The sequence below is a fragment of the Peromyscus californicus genome, unplaced genomic scaffold (genome assembly GCF_007827085.1).
Source record: "Peromyscus californicus insignis strain IS unplaced genomic scaffold, ASM782708v3 Scaffold_4__1_contigs__length_199733344, whole genome shotgun sequence".
Taxonomy (NCBI): Eukaryota; Metazoa; Chordata; class Mammalia; order Rodentia; family Cricetidae; genus Peromyscus; species Peromyscus californicus.
The window spans coordinates 74953787-74970594 of record NW_026294562.1 but is presented as its reverse complement, the minus strand read 5'-3'; the positions used below and the strand labels follow the sequence as shown (position 1 = coordinate 74970594).

Here is a 16808-nt window from a genome sequence, read left to right as displayed (position 1 = left end):
AGAGAATGAATGAATGGATGGATGAATTCAGAGTTAGCCAAAAAAATGAGTGCCATGTTGGAGCTTTCTCAGGAGTTCTTTTTAAAGATTTATTCTCATCTTTAATTATCTGTATATGTATGGGGGGTTGTGCACCTATTTGCGGGTGCCCACAGAAGCCAGAGGCATCTCATCCCCTGTAACTGGAGTTACACATGGCTGTGAGCCACCTGACAGGGACGCTGGGAACCAAACTCTGGTCCTCTGGAAGAGTCGCCTGGGCTCTGAACTGCTGAGTCGTCTCTCTGACGCGTCTCTGTGGTTTTATAAATGCTGAATTACTCTAGAAGCTAGGCCTGCATCCCATGCTAACTCATAGGGCACATGAGAGAAGGGTTTTCAACCACAGAGGGATGGAAGTTGCCAACTACAGACACACGGAAAGTATGGCAGGTGTAAGAAACAAAGAAAACCTGAGGACAGGAGGCGAGAAATGTCACTTCCCCGTTTTCCCAAAGTCCTCAATATTCCCTTGATGCATGCAATGTTGGCCCTTCCTAAGCCATGGCCTTTCTTTGCCCAGTAGCTTGCGAGGTCACAGTGGAGCACAGACCAGGGAAGACAATCAAGTCTCGGGCTGTTCTACTCTTCGGGGCTTCAAAGAGTTAAAAGTCCCGTCGGCTAGAATGTATGCTCGTCTATCAAGCTCATTGTCATGGCCAGGCTTCAGGACAAGGTGAGAGTCCAGCCTGAGTGGCGGGCACGCCTTCATCCCACAGAGAGGAAGAGACACATGGTGTGCCCGGCACAGGTCTAGATGCTTGGATAATATGGAAAGGAAGAAAAGCAAAGATGCCTGAACTCATGAGCATGAGAGACAGAAAGACAGACTACAAAAGATGGAGAAGTAAATTACACAAGATGCTCAGCATAAACGAGTGTGATATTCACTGAGGAGAGGCTCAGCGGTGAAGCCCTTGCCACACAAGTGTGAGCACCAGAATTCAAATCCCTGGAACTTACATATGCTGCTTCCCTGCAATGTCAGGCTGGGAAAGAGAGTCAGTGCGGGCTGGCTCGGGAGACTAGCCATCTGAGCCAGCTCTGGGTTTGACTGAGTGACCCCGTCTCGTTGACTAAAGTGGAAGAGTAGGAGGATATTCTTCACATCAGTCTCAGGCCTCCACATGCATGTTCTCACATGTACATGAGCACCCACACATGTGCCCACACACATAAAAAAAAAAAAAACCTCATGCATACACGCACAACACACACACAAAAAAAAAAAAAAAACCAGAAAAAGAAAAACAAATCATCAGAATTGTCCTTAAACCAGCAGAGGTTTGAAAGTCTGATTTGCATCGAGCTCACAGCTGCCTCAATTGACTGCAGGGAGAGAGAAAGCCTCCCACACTCTCTTTGGGACAGATGTGGTAAGTTTGATTGTGAAATTCAGTTAGGTGCCTTCTGCAGGGCCTGCCTCCTCCTCCTCCTCCACTCCTGGAAACCAGTAACTCAGAGCTGACTGCCTAGTTTTGCCTCCCCAGCAACTGGACCAGGAGAGCCTGTGGGCCAGGAGCAGAGGTTGGCTCTGCATGTTGATGCAACACACTGTAGCCTACCATGGGCTGCCGCTGACCTCTCAAATCACACCCCTGCATCTGTGCATGAAAGCAGCATGAAGGCTCAGTGCTGTGGCCTCGACCAAGACCCAGACATGCCAGTGTTACCAGTGGCTCCCCTGTTCCCAGCAGCGCTGTGCTGGCTAGTTTTATGTCAACTTGACACAAGCTACACTCATCTGTAAGGCGGGAGTCTCCATTGATAAAATGCCTCCATAAGGCTGGGCTGGAGATAAACCATAATTTTCTTAATTAGTGACTGATGTGGGAGGGCCCAGCTCATTGTGGGTGGTGCCATCCCTGGGCTGGTAGTCCCGGGTGCTATAAGAAAACCAGCTGAGCATGCCGGTAAGTGGCACCCCTCCATGGCCTCTGCATCAGCCCCTGCCTCCAGGGTCCTGCCCTGTTCGACGTCCTGTCCTGACTTCCTTCAGTGATGGACTTTGATGTGGAAGTGTAAGCCAAATAAGCCTCTCCTCTCCAAGCTGCTTTTGCTTCATCACGGCTCTAGGAACCCTAACGAGCCCAGAAATCGGTACCCGCAGTGAGGTATCACTGTGGCAGACCTGACCACGGGGTTCTGTGGAGGACTGTAGAAGGACTTTGGAACTTTGGGCTGGAAAAGCCGCCGAGTGTTCAAAGCTTGGTGAGCTGTTCTGTTGGAGCTTGGAAGAGTGCTGAGAAATGCATAAGATGGAGGCCTGACTTGTCACGATCCAAAGAAAAGTTTGAGACAAGCATCTTTTTTCCTTGGGCAGAGGGGGGAATCAACTCAGCATTCATTATATCACTGGGTTATGTTCCAGACTTGGGGACACAAGCCTTCCAGAGCCCAGTAATGGGGACATGGGGGTGAAGAGAAGGGCTGCTGAGTCTAGATTTCTGTAGTCTACAACAGAGCAGTGCCACCCAATACTACATCTGCCACATACAACATTAAGGTCCCAGAGGGACTCTCCAGGGCCATGGCATGGGGTCCCTTCTTGCCATGCACCCCCATTCTCAGGTCAGGCCATACCTACCCTTACCTTCAAACACAGCCCAGTAGACCCCCTGGCAAACAGGACACCCCCCCGCCCCGCTCTTGTCTCCGGGCTGGTCTTCTCATACGCTGTTCCTGCTTCTAGAATCCCTGGTTCCCTTTCCCCAACCACCATTGCAGGTCTCAGGCTACAACTCACTTCCCAGTAGACCTTGGTGACTCCCCTGCCCTTAGGCTTCCCACTTCTGGTGTCTACATGCATCACACTTGCAGAGCTTTTAACGAAGCTTATCTGGTTTGTCCATGAGGTGCGTGTCTCCAGGGCTTTTCACAATGCCTGGCACTGAGCAGGCACTCTGCAAAGACTGGGCACTCCACAAGAACAGACACACACACAGGACAGGTGTGCTGGGGGCTGGCTGGCTGGCTCCAGATCATGGTTTAAGCCCAGCTCTACCCAGGGCCTTGGCTTCCTGTCTGGGCCACAAGGATAGATTTGTTCTCTTGTGGGTCCCCCTCTTGCCTGACCTTCAAAGAACAAGGCAGATGAAGGACATCCGCTTGGCCACCTACTCTGAGCTAGATGTTCATGGTACGTACGATCGATGCTGGTCACACCAGATGCACAAGGCCAGCAAACAGCAGTGTGTTCTCGGAGGCCTGTTCAACGCTGGGGACAGAGGAGAACGGTGTGTGCTCCTTCCCAGGGGATCTCAACCCTGAAGCCTACCTTTCCAATGCTGGTGCCACTTCCCACTCCCTCACTAAGTCCCTTCTCCAACAAGGATGCTCTGGGGAGAGAACGGCAGAAAGCCGCAGAAGCCACAGTCATTCCCAGTAGAGCGAGGCCAGCCTGGGAGACCGAAGCCAGGGGAACCAACCCATCTCAGATTCACTTCTTGTCCATTCCAAGGAGGAAGGCCAGAGGCTGCTCCATCCTGGGAAGAGACCCTTGAAAGACAGCAGTAAGGTGCCTTTTCCAGGCTGTTGTCGGCAAACAGTTCATGGCTGCTGGCCCTGGAGATTCCAGCTTTTAGAGACAGAACCTCCAAACCTGGCAGCCTACAAGGTACATCTGTCTGGAGAGATGTTCTGTTTGGAGGGCAAGTGTGGTGGTTTCAGTGAGATTGGCCTCCATAGACTCATCTATTCGAATGTCTAGTTCCCAGCTGGTAAACTGTGTGGGAAGGATTAGGAGGTGTGGCCTTGTTGGAGGAGGTATGTTACTTGGGGGGTTCAAAAGCCCACGCCAGGACCAGTCTCATTGCGGATCAGGTTGTAAACTCTCAGCTACTGATCCAGCTCCATGCCTGCCTGCCTGCCATCTTGCTTCTCACCGTGATGATTATATACTGACCCTCTGAAACTGCAAGCAATGCCCCCCCCAATTAAATGCTTTTCTTGTGTAAGTTGCCTTGGTCATGGTGTCTCTTCAGAGAAACAGAACAGTGACTAAGACAGTGAGGTTATAAACTAAAATTAGTTCCAATGTTAACAAATTAGGTAGTTTCACTTTAGAATTACAGGCACAGGCCTGTAATCATAGCTACTCAGATACAGTAGCCTCTTGGGAGTGAGTTCAAGGCCAACCTGGACAACTTAGTGAGACCCTGTCAAAAGAGACAAAAGACAGTACAACGAGGCTGGGCACATGTCTCAGTGGTAAATGCTTGCCCAACATGGACCACACCCTAGATTAAATCCCTAATACCAGAAGGAAAAAAGAATCCAAATGTCCAATCTTGGGAGAAGACTCTTTGGGAAGAAGGGTCCCCCAGGTCCCAGGGACAGAAGAATAAGGGTAGTGAAGCTGAGGCCTGGCGTACTCCCAGCAGAGGGCTGAAGACTGAAGCAGTCTGTAAGCATGGCCTTAGGGCCCTTGGGGAGCACTGAATCCAGGTGCTGGAAGCAGGACAGGACATCCTCTGCTGGCCCCCATTCCCCTCACTTCAACAGCCTGACGGCCTTTGGTAGCCCTTAGAAAGAGGGAGAGGCCATTTCAGAACCCCACCTGGTCCACCTGTCTGGCATCCATCCTTCGGTGGCTGCTTGAGGACTAAAGGCCTACCTCTGGAAGAAGTCAGAAACTTCCTACATAGAATGCCTGTCAGCTCCTGGGGGTTCACCAAGAATCACCTGATGAACAGGGTGCTTTCACAGCCACACATCTGCTAATCATGCCTGACAACACCAGGGTCACCTTGGGGAGACACTCTCGTGACTTATTTATGAAGAAAACAGTCAACGAAATGACACACTACCAATGACAAGTGTTTACATCTACTTGGAATACCGGCCTGCTTGAACGGCTCTCTTCAGAGATGGCTAACGTGCTCTTTTAAAAACAAAAAACTGCTAGTATTTGGTCAGCACTAGGTACCAACTGAGGAGCTGAAGTCTCCCCTCAGATCTAGTGTGAATCGGGACAGTCTGGGCAGTTCCCAGATCCAGGCAACAGGCAGCCGTGACGGCGTAACGGGAGGAAAATCATCACAAAAGCAGAAGGCAGAGAAGTACCTGCTTCTTGTCCTCCACCTTCTTGAAATCTTCGCATGCTAGCCAAAACAAGACGTTTTCTTCACTGAATTCCTTTTTCAGAAATTCCTACATATAAAAAAGGGGGAGAGGAGTCATTTAGCGTTCAGCGCTGAGGAAACACGAGCTCCCTTTCAAAGATGGCATGGCAAAAGCGGACAGAGGAACCCGGTTTAATCATCCCTTGAAAAAACTCCACCCAGAAAAACAAAGAACGTGTTTAATGTTGAAGCGAGAATTTCTTACGCATTTCACCTTAATGGTTTTGACATTGCAGGGCAGAATAAAAATGAAGCGGAGAATCTAGTCGCATTTCTAAGCTGACAATAAATTACCAAAAGTAAATTAAAGTGGAAGATCTATCAGCCCCTTCCAGACACTGTTTAGACAAAGTGCATTCCTCCAAAGCCAGGCCCTTTTTTTAAACAAAAGGAAAGAAAATATTAAGCCTGTCCAAATCACAGTGACGGAGACCATTTTAAGTTGGAGGTGTGCTTTCCTAGGACTGCTGGTAAAGTGTTAGCACACGGTCAGCTCTGCAGCTGCATTCTAACCTCCCTGGTATCTAGACAATGCTTACAGTTCTACTCTCCACCCCAGGAGCCCCATGAGGACCAGCAACACCTCGGCCCATCACCTAAAAAGCCAAATTGCCAAAGATCGGTGTGACCCTCCAATGAGCAGCAGCAGTCATACTGGCAGGAAAAGTTATTTCTTGATAGTGTTAGCCCTTCCTGTCCATCATCAGCCCTTCCTGTCCATCATCAGCCCTTCCTGTCCATCATCAGCCCTTCCCTATCCATCAGCCCTTCCTGTCCATCATCAGCCCTTCCTGTCCATCATCAGCCCTTCCTGTCCATCATCAGCCCTTCTCTGTCCATCATCAGCCCTTCCTGTCCATCATCAGCCCTTCCTGTCCATCATCAGCCCTTCCTGTCCATCATCAGCCCTTCTCTGTCCATCATCAGCCCTTCCTGTCCATCATCAGCCCTTCCTGTCCATCATCAGCCCTTCTCTGTCCATCATCAGCCCTTCTCTGTCTATCATCAGCCCTTCCTGTCCATCATCAGCCCTTCCTGTCCATCATCAGCCCTTCCTGTCCATCATCAGCCCTTCTCTGTCCATCATCAGCCCTTCTCTGTCTATCATCAGCCCTTCCTGTCCATCATCAGCCCTTCCTGTCCATCATCAGCCCTTCTCTGTCCATCATCAGCCCTTCCCTGTCCATCATCAGCCCTTCCCTATCCATCAGCCCTTCCTGTCCATCATCAGCCCTTCCTGTCCATCATCAGCCCTTCCTGTCCATCATCAGCCCTTCCCTGTCCATCATCAGCCTTTCCTGTCCATCATCAGCTATAGTGGGTAGCCATTCCAGCTTTGGTCTGGAAGTTCCAACCCCCATTGAGGCTTCGGTAACTATCACGCCTACAAGGCGGGGCTAAGAGAGGGTCCTGAAGACCCGACACCCAGATGCGCTGCCCTCTCTTAGTTCCTGGAACTTGGACGCTAGAGGTAGACCGAGCAGAGTTCTCCAGAGAACACCGCCAGACTGCGCTATATCTTCCCCAGACCCTGCGACCTACCTATCCCTTCATTTGTAAGTTACGCCACTTATAAACCTCCCTTTTAACTATGTGGAGTGGCCTTAATAATTTCACCAATAATCAGCCCTTCCTGTCCATCATCAGCCCTTCCCTGTCCATCATCAGCTCTTCCCTGTCCATCATCAGCCCTTCCTGTCCATCATCAGCCCTTCCCTGTCCACCAGCCCTCCTTTGGGAGATTCCCTCCCCAGCTTCACTTTGTTAGTTACCATCCAGCCTCTCTCAACAGTAGTGATGCATCCAGAGAGGGTCTGAGACTGGAGAGAACAAACTTTGATGCCAGAGAGACCCAGATTATCCCTGCCAGTCCTGGAAATCCTTCCTCTAGATCCCACACTCGCACCCTCCCCCATCAGCCCCATCTCCTTCCCCACTAACTATATGAAAACCAGAGACAGGCTGCATGTCCCTCTGGAAGTCCGAAGTGGTCAGGGGAGGTGAACAGTTCTAAGTCTCTAGCTGGAGCAGACAGTGTTAAACATTGTCCTTGTCCCTCTGCCCCCACCCTCCATCATACACATAGCTAAGCTTTCCCTGTGACATCAGTTCCAATGAACAATGAAAAGGCAAACCCTAAATCTTGTCACGCCTTCCGGATCCTCCAGAAGATTCTCCAAGGAGGTCGCCCACCTGGCGGTGCTCATGAGGCCTTGTTGGCTGCTGCTTGAGCTCGCGTCGTCGTGGATATCTACAAAACACAGTTCAGACAGTGTCACCACCCAAAGGCTCTGTCCTGTGCAGACGGTGCATAGGAGGATATTACTGTAAATCTATACTGCAACGTCATCACCACCATCATCCCCAAACCAACATGTACCAGGGCCTGTCACAGTAGACTCAGTCTACTGAGGTGGGAGTCACTATTCCCTCTGTTGTTCAGACCAAAAAAACCAAAAAACCCAACAACTAAGGTTAAGGCAAAAAAAAAAAAAAAAAAAAAAAAAAAGAGGCTCAGAGCAAGGGACTTGCCATTTCTATTACATCCTATTATGTCCCAGTTTGTCCATTGGCCCCAAGTCTCTCTGCAACCCACCTCCCATGGACCCCTGACTCAGCATCGACTCTTTCCTCTCTGCTTTTGCACAGTTTCGGTGATCCACGGGTCTGAAAGCTCCAGGACAGCAGCATCTTCTGCATCTTCTTATGTGAGGCAGGGCCAGGATGAGGACAATGACACCAGGAGTTGTCAAGATACACAGGCATCAAGATAAACATCTTCGTGTAGCCCTTTTTCTCTAATTCAAAATGAATGCTCAAAGAATCCATAATGGGCCAGGCGGTGGTGGCGCACACCTTTAATCCCAGCACTCGGGAGGCAGAGCCAGGGGGATCTCTGTGAGTTCGAGGCCAGCCTGGTCTACAGAGTGAGATCCAGGACAGGCACCAAAACTACACAGAGAAACCTTGTCTCAAAAAAAAAGAATCCATAATGGGACTAGGGATGTGTGTGAGGGGTAGAATGCTTGCCTGGCATGTGCAGAGTCCTGTGTTCTATCCCGAGTCCCAGAACAAAGATAATCCACGGCAAGCAAATGCCAACATTTTAAATAAAGCACCACTAGTCTCCATGTTCCCTTTCATCTGGACCTCCAGTGTGGTTTCACATCACACTTAGTCAGTTTGTATTTAAAGCTCTGTTGTCCGGTTCATCATGGAGGTCTCTGCATCAGCTTAGTTTAGTTTTTTGTTTGTTTGTTTGTTTGTTTTTGATATGTCATATGTAGTGGGTAGCCATTCCAGCTTTGATCTGGAAGTTCCAACCCCCATTGAGACTTCGGCAACTGTCACGCCTACAAGGCAGGGCCAAGGGAGGCGCCTGGAGACCAGAGATCTGGATGGGTCAGGCTCTCTCTGTTCCGGGACCCTGGACGGTGGAGGTGGGCCAAGCAGAGCTCCAGAGAACACCGCTGGACTGCGATACACCTTCCCCAGACCTCGCGACCCACCTAAACCTTAATTTGTAAGTTACACCATTAAATAAATCTCCTTTTAACTACGTGGAGTGGCCTTAATCATTTCACCAATATCTCTAAAACTATAACCAGGGATGTGGCTCAGATGGGAGAGTGCTTGCCTAGCATACACGGAGCCCTGGGTTCCTTCCTTTCCTACACAAAAGCAGCAATGGTAGCACCTGCCTGGGATCCCAGCACTTGGGAGGTAGAGAGATCAGGAGTTCAGTCATCCTTGGCTACACAGTGAGTTCAAAGCTAGCTAGAGAACCATGAGACACTGTCTATGAATGAATGAATGAATGAATGAATTATCGATGACCCTGAGGCAGCCCCCTAACCTGTTAGTGCACAGAGTGAATGGGTGACTGCATGGGACATCTTACGTTAACAGGCTTGACATTTAGCACCCTCTTTACCAAAGAAAAAGTGACAGAGGGTCTCAGACGATCACGCCGGGGCACTTGGCTGAAGGAAGAAGCAATGCATAAGACATGTCTACAGACCTGACCCAGTCCTAGAGTCATGGGAAACTACTGGCATGTCGCTTCGGTTGACTCCAAGTTCAAACCCCAGCTTGACTGGTTTGAGCTACAAGGCCGTAGTAAAATTTGTGCGTGCATTTGAAGAGGGTCCTCTGAGCTCGAGGTTATTTAAGGATTTAAGATGGAAGTACAAACTGTGCATTTTCTCCACAGCAGGTAGAAAGAGTCTCACAAAGAAATGAGAAAAATCTGAAGTGGTAGATATGGCAATTACCCTGACCTGATCCTGATACAACATGTGTTTAAATGCTCCACCATAGCTAACAAATATATAGAATTACTATGTCTCCATCAGGGGACAAAAAATAGGAAGTCTATCTGAGAGCTGTCAGACCCTTTCTCCCCTTTCTGGAAAGAACGACCTACTGAGGGAGCCGTGTTACAACTAGCACAACAGTAGAAATAAGATTACAAAAAGAAAAAAGAAAAAAAGCTCGAATCTAGAAGAAAATAAACTTTCTATTAAGAAACCAACAAAGTAAATCACTTTTAAAGCATGATTGAAAAAAAATTATAACTTATTAATCACTGAAAATAGCTGTTTAAGAAAATTCCTATCAGAATATGCTAGGCTTGGGCCCGGGGAGTGGCTTGGTTGGTAATGTGGCTCCTGTCCAAGCATGAGGACCGGGGTTTGATTCCCAGCACCCGCATGTGAGCCTGGCTGAACTGGTAAGGCCCCGGCCACTGAGAGACTCTGTCTCAAAAACAAAGTGGACAGCAACTAAGGAACAATCAAAAGTTGTCCACTGGCTTCAACACGTGTGCACACACACTTACATGCTTATCTGTACACACACCCAGAGAGAGAGAGAGAGAGAGAGAGAGAGAGAGAGAGAGAGAGAGAGAGAGAGAGAGAATACTTCATAGCTGACAGTTGGCATTCTTTTAGGATGTAAAACAATACATCCTAATCTTGATTTTTTTGTTTGGCTTTTTTGAGAGAGGGTCTCATTATGTAGCCTATGCTAGCCTAGAACTCAGCCTTCTGCCTTGGCCTTTCCAGGGCTGGAGTTGCCTGTCTGTACCACCACATGCAGATCCACACCTTGACCTCTTAATTTTCTGGGGCTCCATCTCCTGCACCTCCATAAAGTAGCATCAGAAACCTCGGGACAGTGTTCATGCTCACCATCATGACAGATACTCCTAATAATGTGAGAAATTATTTACGGCAGCCCCATTCCTCTGTCAGAGCAAACTCCCTAGATCACTTTACCAGACGACCCTGTTGACTTCCCGAAGTGACTCTCTCCAACTCATGGGTAAGAAATGAGTTCCTGGCTCCTATCTATCATGGAATGTCAATCCCTGGACACGGTTTCTCCCCACATATCATCATTTACAATCATCATTTTAAATCATCATTACAACAGATTTCCCGAAGCAGGGCTCACTCCGCCAAGCATCCCTCTAACTTACCTTCTGTCCTCTGCCTTGAGAACACAGTTTGACCATTTACTCCCCTGCCCCAGCAGACCCTCTGAAGTAAATAAACAGCAGGACACAGGTGCATTGTTTGAGGGACTACCTCAGGCTCTCTTCCACGTTTTCAGCCATGGTCTGAAAGGATGCCAAAATTCTTGGCACTCTTAAATAATCAACCCCACCATGCTAGGGGGTTCACCGCCCTGCTCTCTGGCCAATAAATGTGCTTGGTGTGTTGCACTCAGGCAGTTGAAAGCTGGGTCTACCGCTGAGGAAATACAAACCACCCCTTTACTGCTGATGTTAATCAAATTTGTGGATGAGCTTCTTGCGGCAGCTTTCAGTTGAACAAAAAGTGAGGTGGCCCCTGTGGTCCCTGAGGTCAATCCCTAGCACCCCCACACAAAGCCAGCACCCACATACACCCATACATAGCAGTACCTACGTAAGCCCAGTGCTAGGGAGGCAGAGACAGGAGGATTGCTGGGGCTCACTGACAAGGCAGTCAAGTTGAATCACAGAATTCCAGGTTCAGTGAGAAATCATGTCCCAAAATAACACGGTGGAAGTGATTGAGGAATACATGTGACGTCAATCTCTGGCTTCCACATACATGCTGTGCTCATGCATATGCACATGCACACATACACAGAATGTATGTGCACAAGCACACACATACACACAGTGTTGTACAACTCCAGATTCACTATTTAGACTGCCTCCTTAGACTAGAAACAAAAGTCCAAGAAAATGACTTGTCCTGGATGACATGTCTAAAGAATCACCACATGGAACCAGTAGGGCCTCTCTGTCCCCATCAGGATTGCCTCCATAGGACTCTGGAGTCCTTGGAACACAGAAAATAGTAGTCTCTCATATCCCTTACACCAGGAAATAACAATAATACTGTGTGTTTTTCCAGGAAAAGCTTAGAAAGGTATTCTTAAAAGTCCTGGTTACTGGTGTTTCAACTTCAGAACTCGTGAGTGTGTGTGTGTGTGTGTGTGTGTGTGTGTGTGTGTGTGTGTGTGTGTTTAAGTGTATATATGGGAGGGGTATGCACATGTGAGTGCAGTGCCCAAGGAAGCCAGAAGAGGGCACCAGACCTGGTGTTCCAGGTAGTTGTGAGCTGCTGGGTCAGCATGCTGGGAACCAGAGTGCTCAAGTCTTTTCAGAGTGGTATGCACTCTTAGCTGCTGGGCCTCCTTCGGACTTCAGTTCTCTTAACTGAAAGAAAGCCTTCCCTTTTGTCCATCTCTGCAACTGTAACTTTCCCACAGGATTCTTCTCCCAGCTCCTGTCATGTGTTTTCACTTTCCTTAGACACTGGTTTGGATCTTTTCCAAGACTTCAGATTGACTTTAAGGGTTTTTGTTGTTTGTTTTTCAGTACTGGGGATTGACTCCAGGACCTCGCACATGCTAGGCAAGTGCTCTACCACTGAACTATGTTCCCACCCACCACGTCTCCCTCCCCCCCTCCTCCCCTTCCTCCCCCTTCTTCTGCTCTTTCCCTCCCCTCTCCTCTTCTTCATTCTGAGAAAAGGTTGCCCAGGTTGGCCTTGAACTCACTCTGTAGCCCAGACAGGTATTGATCTTGGAAATCCTCCTGCCTCAGTCTCCTGAGGAGCTGGGATTACAGGTCCATGCCATCAGATCCAGCCTGACTTTCAAGTCTGATTAAGATTTTTGTTGTGGATGGGCAGTGGTGGTGCACGCTTTTAATCCCAGCATTTGGGAGGCAGAGGCAGGCAGATCTCTGAGTTTAAGGCCAGCCTGGTCTACAGAGCAAGTTCCAGGACAGCCAGGGCTACACAGAGAAACCCTGTCTCAAAAAAACAAAACAAACAAACAAATAAACAAAAAAAGATTTTTGTTGTTGTTACAACAAAGATCTTCAACATCAGCAAACACAATTCACCTAATGGCATCTATATTTTGTCTATTTTTTCATTTCTATAACAACATACCTGAGGCAGGCTACTTCATAAAACAAGAGGTTTATTTTGGCTCATTGATTCAGCTGCCAGAGGCTCCAGATCTAAACAGAATACCTGGAAAGTGTTTCCTCCACCCTCCTAATACCTCACAATAGGAACTGCATTTCAAGACAGGAACTTGGAGACAGATGCAAACTGCACCCAGCTCACAGCAAGCCATCATCCCCAAGTTCCGGTAGGATGGACCACCAGCCCACTCCATCTGGCATAGAAGTCACCTGAATTCGGGGCATTTCTGTGACTCAGTGTCCCCTGCTCAGAAGACTTAATCTACTTTTTGCTATAGCCTGAGTAAGGGACCCTATGCTATTTCAGTTCACTTTAAATGGGATATTTTACCTAGTAACAGACAAGAGAAAGAACGACTTTTCTCAATAGCAAGCGAGCTTACTTCTAAACTTAAAGACATGGTGGCACAGGTCTGTAATCCCACACCCGAAGGCAGTGTCAGGAGAATTGGAAGCTCAAGGCCAGGCTTGTTCACCAAGGCAGCACCAGATCAGCCACGGCTATATGGGGAGACCCTCTCAAAATACTAATACTAATGACTGATTCTGATAACGACAATAAAAACAGAAACAATAATGCCATGCCAAGATTTCACAACTGCCTGAAAATCCACAAAATTCAGGTACTCTCTCATTCATACTCGTGGGTGGTTAGGTAGGTGGGTGCGTGCGTGCATGCGTGCGTGCGTGTGTGCGTGCGTGTGTGTGTGTGTGTGTGTGTATGTGTGTGTGTGTGTGTGTGTGTGTGTGTGTGTGTGCTGTGAACAGGCCAGAGGTCCCCGGTGTCTTTCTCAGCCACTCTCCACCTTGGTTTTTGAGTCTGAGTTTCCCACTTTTGCCCAGAACTGGCTGGTTCTACCAGGCTATCTAGCCATGAGCCCCAGGGATCCTCTGCCTCCTCAGGACTGGGATTACAATGGCAAACTAAACTGGCTTCTTCTACCTGGGTCTGGCGATCACACTCGGGTCCTCGTGCACTCAGAGCAAGCACTTGACTCCCGGAGTCGTCTCCCCAGCCTGCTCGTCCTTTTTCGTCGACAAATTTCCATTTTAGATGATTAGGCAAGGAAGCAAGCTTAGAATGCCCAGGTGGGGGGGGAAATACATTAAACGTGCTTTTCTAGCAGCTTTAAGATTTCTCAAGCTATAAGAAGCAATTTGCAGTAATATTAGTTTGCCTCAATTTTTTCTGTTTCCATTTTGCAGCGAAGAAAGGGGGTTCGATGGTTGCTCGGCTGTTTTCTGTTTTCTTTGCCTACCTCTTTTCAGATCTTCAAGCTTTTGCAGGCCTGGTCCTAATTTTTCAGTAAATTGGTCTTTAGCTGATAACAAGACCACTTACAAATTGCTTGCCAGGTGTGAGGTTGTGCCCCACACTTTCATGTGGGTTGAATCATTTCGGCCTTGCAAAGCACTCTCATGGGACATTTATAGCATCCCCATTTTATGGGTGAAGAAGCTGAGATATGAGACTTGTTAGGGTCACCTATCGAGGAAATGAAAATCTTGCTGCAAAGGCAGACAGTCTGGCTTCAGGGCACCTGTTCTTTCCCACAAGGCTCCATTGCTGTGTTTAATGCTGACTTCTGCTCGTCTTTATATTGAGAGGCCAGAAAAGAGCAGCTTTGAAGAGGCTGACAGCAGCAGGTTGTGGTGGTACACACCTTTAGTCCCAGCATTTGAGAGGCAGAGTCAGGCACATCTCTGAGTTCGAGGCCAGCCTGGTCTATATAGAGTTCAGCCAGAGCTCTGTGGTAAGATCCTGGAGATTGTTAGCAGGGGGAGACTAGTAACACTCACAGTGTGGGGAAAGATTGAGAAACTTGAGGTCAGTTCCACATTGGAGGAGTCGGGGGTGGGGGCGGGAGTCCTGTAAGATTGAGGGAGAAGCATCTAGCGCACAGAATGTGCAGCAGACAGTTTCGTTTCTATCAGTGCTGGCTGCTCCGTGTGGTTTCTGACTTCGGTGAGACGTGTGCAGGACGGCCATGCAGATGGCTGGGGCGAGTTGCTTGCGATCCATTTCGTAATACATTATTTATAGTAGCTATGATGTCACGCCTAATCGAGACTTTCTCCAGACAGGAATTCCCTAGAAATCCATACTCAAAAGGCATCTGCAGCACTCAACAGGCCTGAGCGCTTGCAGCTTAGATTTCTGCTATTACTCCCCGGGGAGAGCCATGTAAGGACCCTGAGTAGACGATTTCCCAAATCCAAATAATATTTTAATAAGCTCTCAACATCCAACTTCCTCAACAGCAGAGACAACTTACATCCTCACAGGAGCTGCTCTCAGTACCCATAAACTCACCAGCACATTGAAGGAGACAAAGGAGACATTCACATCCAGGAAAAGGCAGGGATGCTAGCCCCAAATTCCAAAGCAGTTAGCCATAGCACCCCACCTTCCTTTCCAGCATTCTCATCTATAATCCAGTATCTAGAAGGCTGAGAAGTAGGAGCACCAGGCCAGCCTCAGCTACACAGCAAAGTCCCCAGACCAGTGTGAACTCCAAAAGACTGGCCCATAAAATTAAAACAAAAAAAGGAAGGGAACAGGGTATGAGAAAGGAAGAAAAGCAGATGAGCTCCTTCACATGAAGTTTCAGGGGAAGGCTACACCCAGAAAACTTATTCAAAAAGTTCCTATCTCCTACACCACATCAAGCATAATACATTTTTTTTTAAAGTTACATCCCAATATAGAAGCAGAGAATCTGTTTGTTTGAACTGGTGTTCTGCTTAAGGTTCCACAGAAACTGGGTCATGGAAATCCTGTATCTAAATATTACTTTACGTATTTATCACTCCGGTATCTAGCCTGTGAGAACTACCTTAGAGGCATGCCAGGCCCCAGCTGGGGAGGTGGGCATGCACTGCAGCTAGCAAAAAAAGAAAAGAAGAAGATGAAATTTAAAAGCTTTAAAACAAGCTTAGTAGGAACCAGCCCGTAAGAACAGGAAGACAGGCCGCAGAGGATGGCGAGGCTCTGAACACGCATTGGGACACTTTGATCAGAGAGCTTGGGACTCAAGGAAAGGCAAGTGTACACAGAAGTCCCCGGGACGCTTGTCTCAGCATAAAACCCACCTCCCTAAGCCCTGCTCCATCCCTGGGCAAGCCAAGAACAGTGTTCTGAAGGGGTAGTCCTTACATTCCATGCTCCGGTCCACCTAGAAGCTCCACGCTGCCTTCTCAAAACGGCTTTGTCGGAGGCTCAGGGCTCCCTGACACCCTCAGGTCCAAAGAGAAAAGACTCCTCAACATCCTCTTTTGGGTGGACTAAACAACAGATGGCCACAGTTTCTAGCATCAACTAGAGGGAAGGAAATAAGGATGCCACACTGTTGTTTGTGCCCTCCCAAGAATCCCCACTTTCTAGGCGGCAAGAGGCCCAGAAAAACAATGAGGGCCCCCGAGGCCTTGAAAAAAAAAAAACAACGGCAATGGCCCCAAAGCCCTTTCACTGACTTTCCTTGTCTCCAAGAATGGGGCTCGACATTTATGTGTAAGTGTGCCTTTCCTCCCCCACACCTTTTCTTCCCAGTCTCCAACTCGCTTCAAGATAAGGGACTTCTGGGCTAGGGGTGTGGCTCAGTGGTAGAGCCCTTACCCAGCATGCACAAGGCCCTGGGTTCGTCCCAAACCTGCAGTGTTTGTCGGAATCAGTCATCTTTCTCTGTGTGTGAGGGGGTGGCCGGTTCTAAGGCGGGCTCTTCCGTTGCAGCTCTGGCTGGTCTCAGACTCCCAGCAAACCGCAACCTCAGCCTCCCAAGCACACCGCCATTCATGAATCAGCCGTGCATCTGTTCTCTTTCCTCCTTGATTGGTTGAGTTTGTTGTTTTTTTGGGGTGGGTGTGTGTGTGTGTGTGTGTGTGTGTGTATGTGTGTATATGTGTGTGTATGTGTGTGTATGTATGTGTGTCTGTGTATGTATGTGTCTGTGTGTGTATGTGTCTGTGTGTGTATGGGTGTGTGTCTGTGTGTGTGCATGTGTGTGTGTCTATGTGTGGATGTGTGTGTCTGTGTATGTTTCTGTCTGTGTGTATGTATGTGTATGTATATGTGTCTGTGTATATGTGTGTATGCATGTGTATCTATGTGTGTATGTATGTGTGTGTGTATGTGTCTGTGTGTCTATGTGTAT

The 16808-nt window shown here is 48.4% G+C and overlaps 1 protein-coding gene across 3 annotated transcripts in view; it reads right to left on the bottom strand.

Annotated features, from left to right (window-relative positions):
- The window catches only part of Rgs10 (regulator of G protein signaling 10), a 45469-nt gene that overhangs the window by 20460 nt on the left and 8201 nt on the right, over window positions 1–16808 (bottom strand). For 2 of the 3 annotated variants that reach the window (XM_052762811.1, XM_052762812.1), the window contains exons 2-3: window positions 7298–7413; window positions 5104–5190 (exon numbers count right to left, since the gene is read on the bottom strand). In XM_052762811.1, the coding sequence (XP_052618771.1) occupies window positions 5104–5190; window positions 7298–7413 (203 nt within the window). Of the gene's footprint in view, window positions 1–5103; window positions 5191–7297; window positions 7414–15814; window positions 15837–16808 lie in introns of those variants that run through there. The other variant, XM_052762813.1, reaches the window with a different exon arrangement.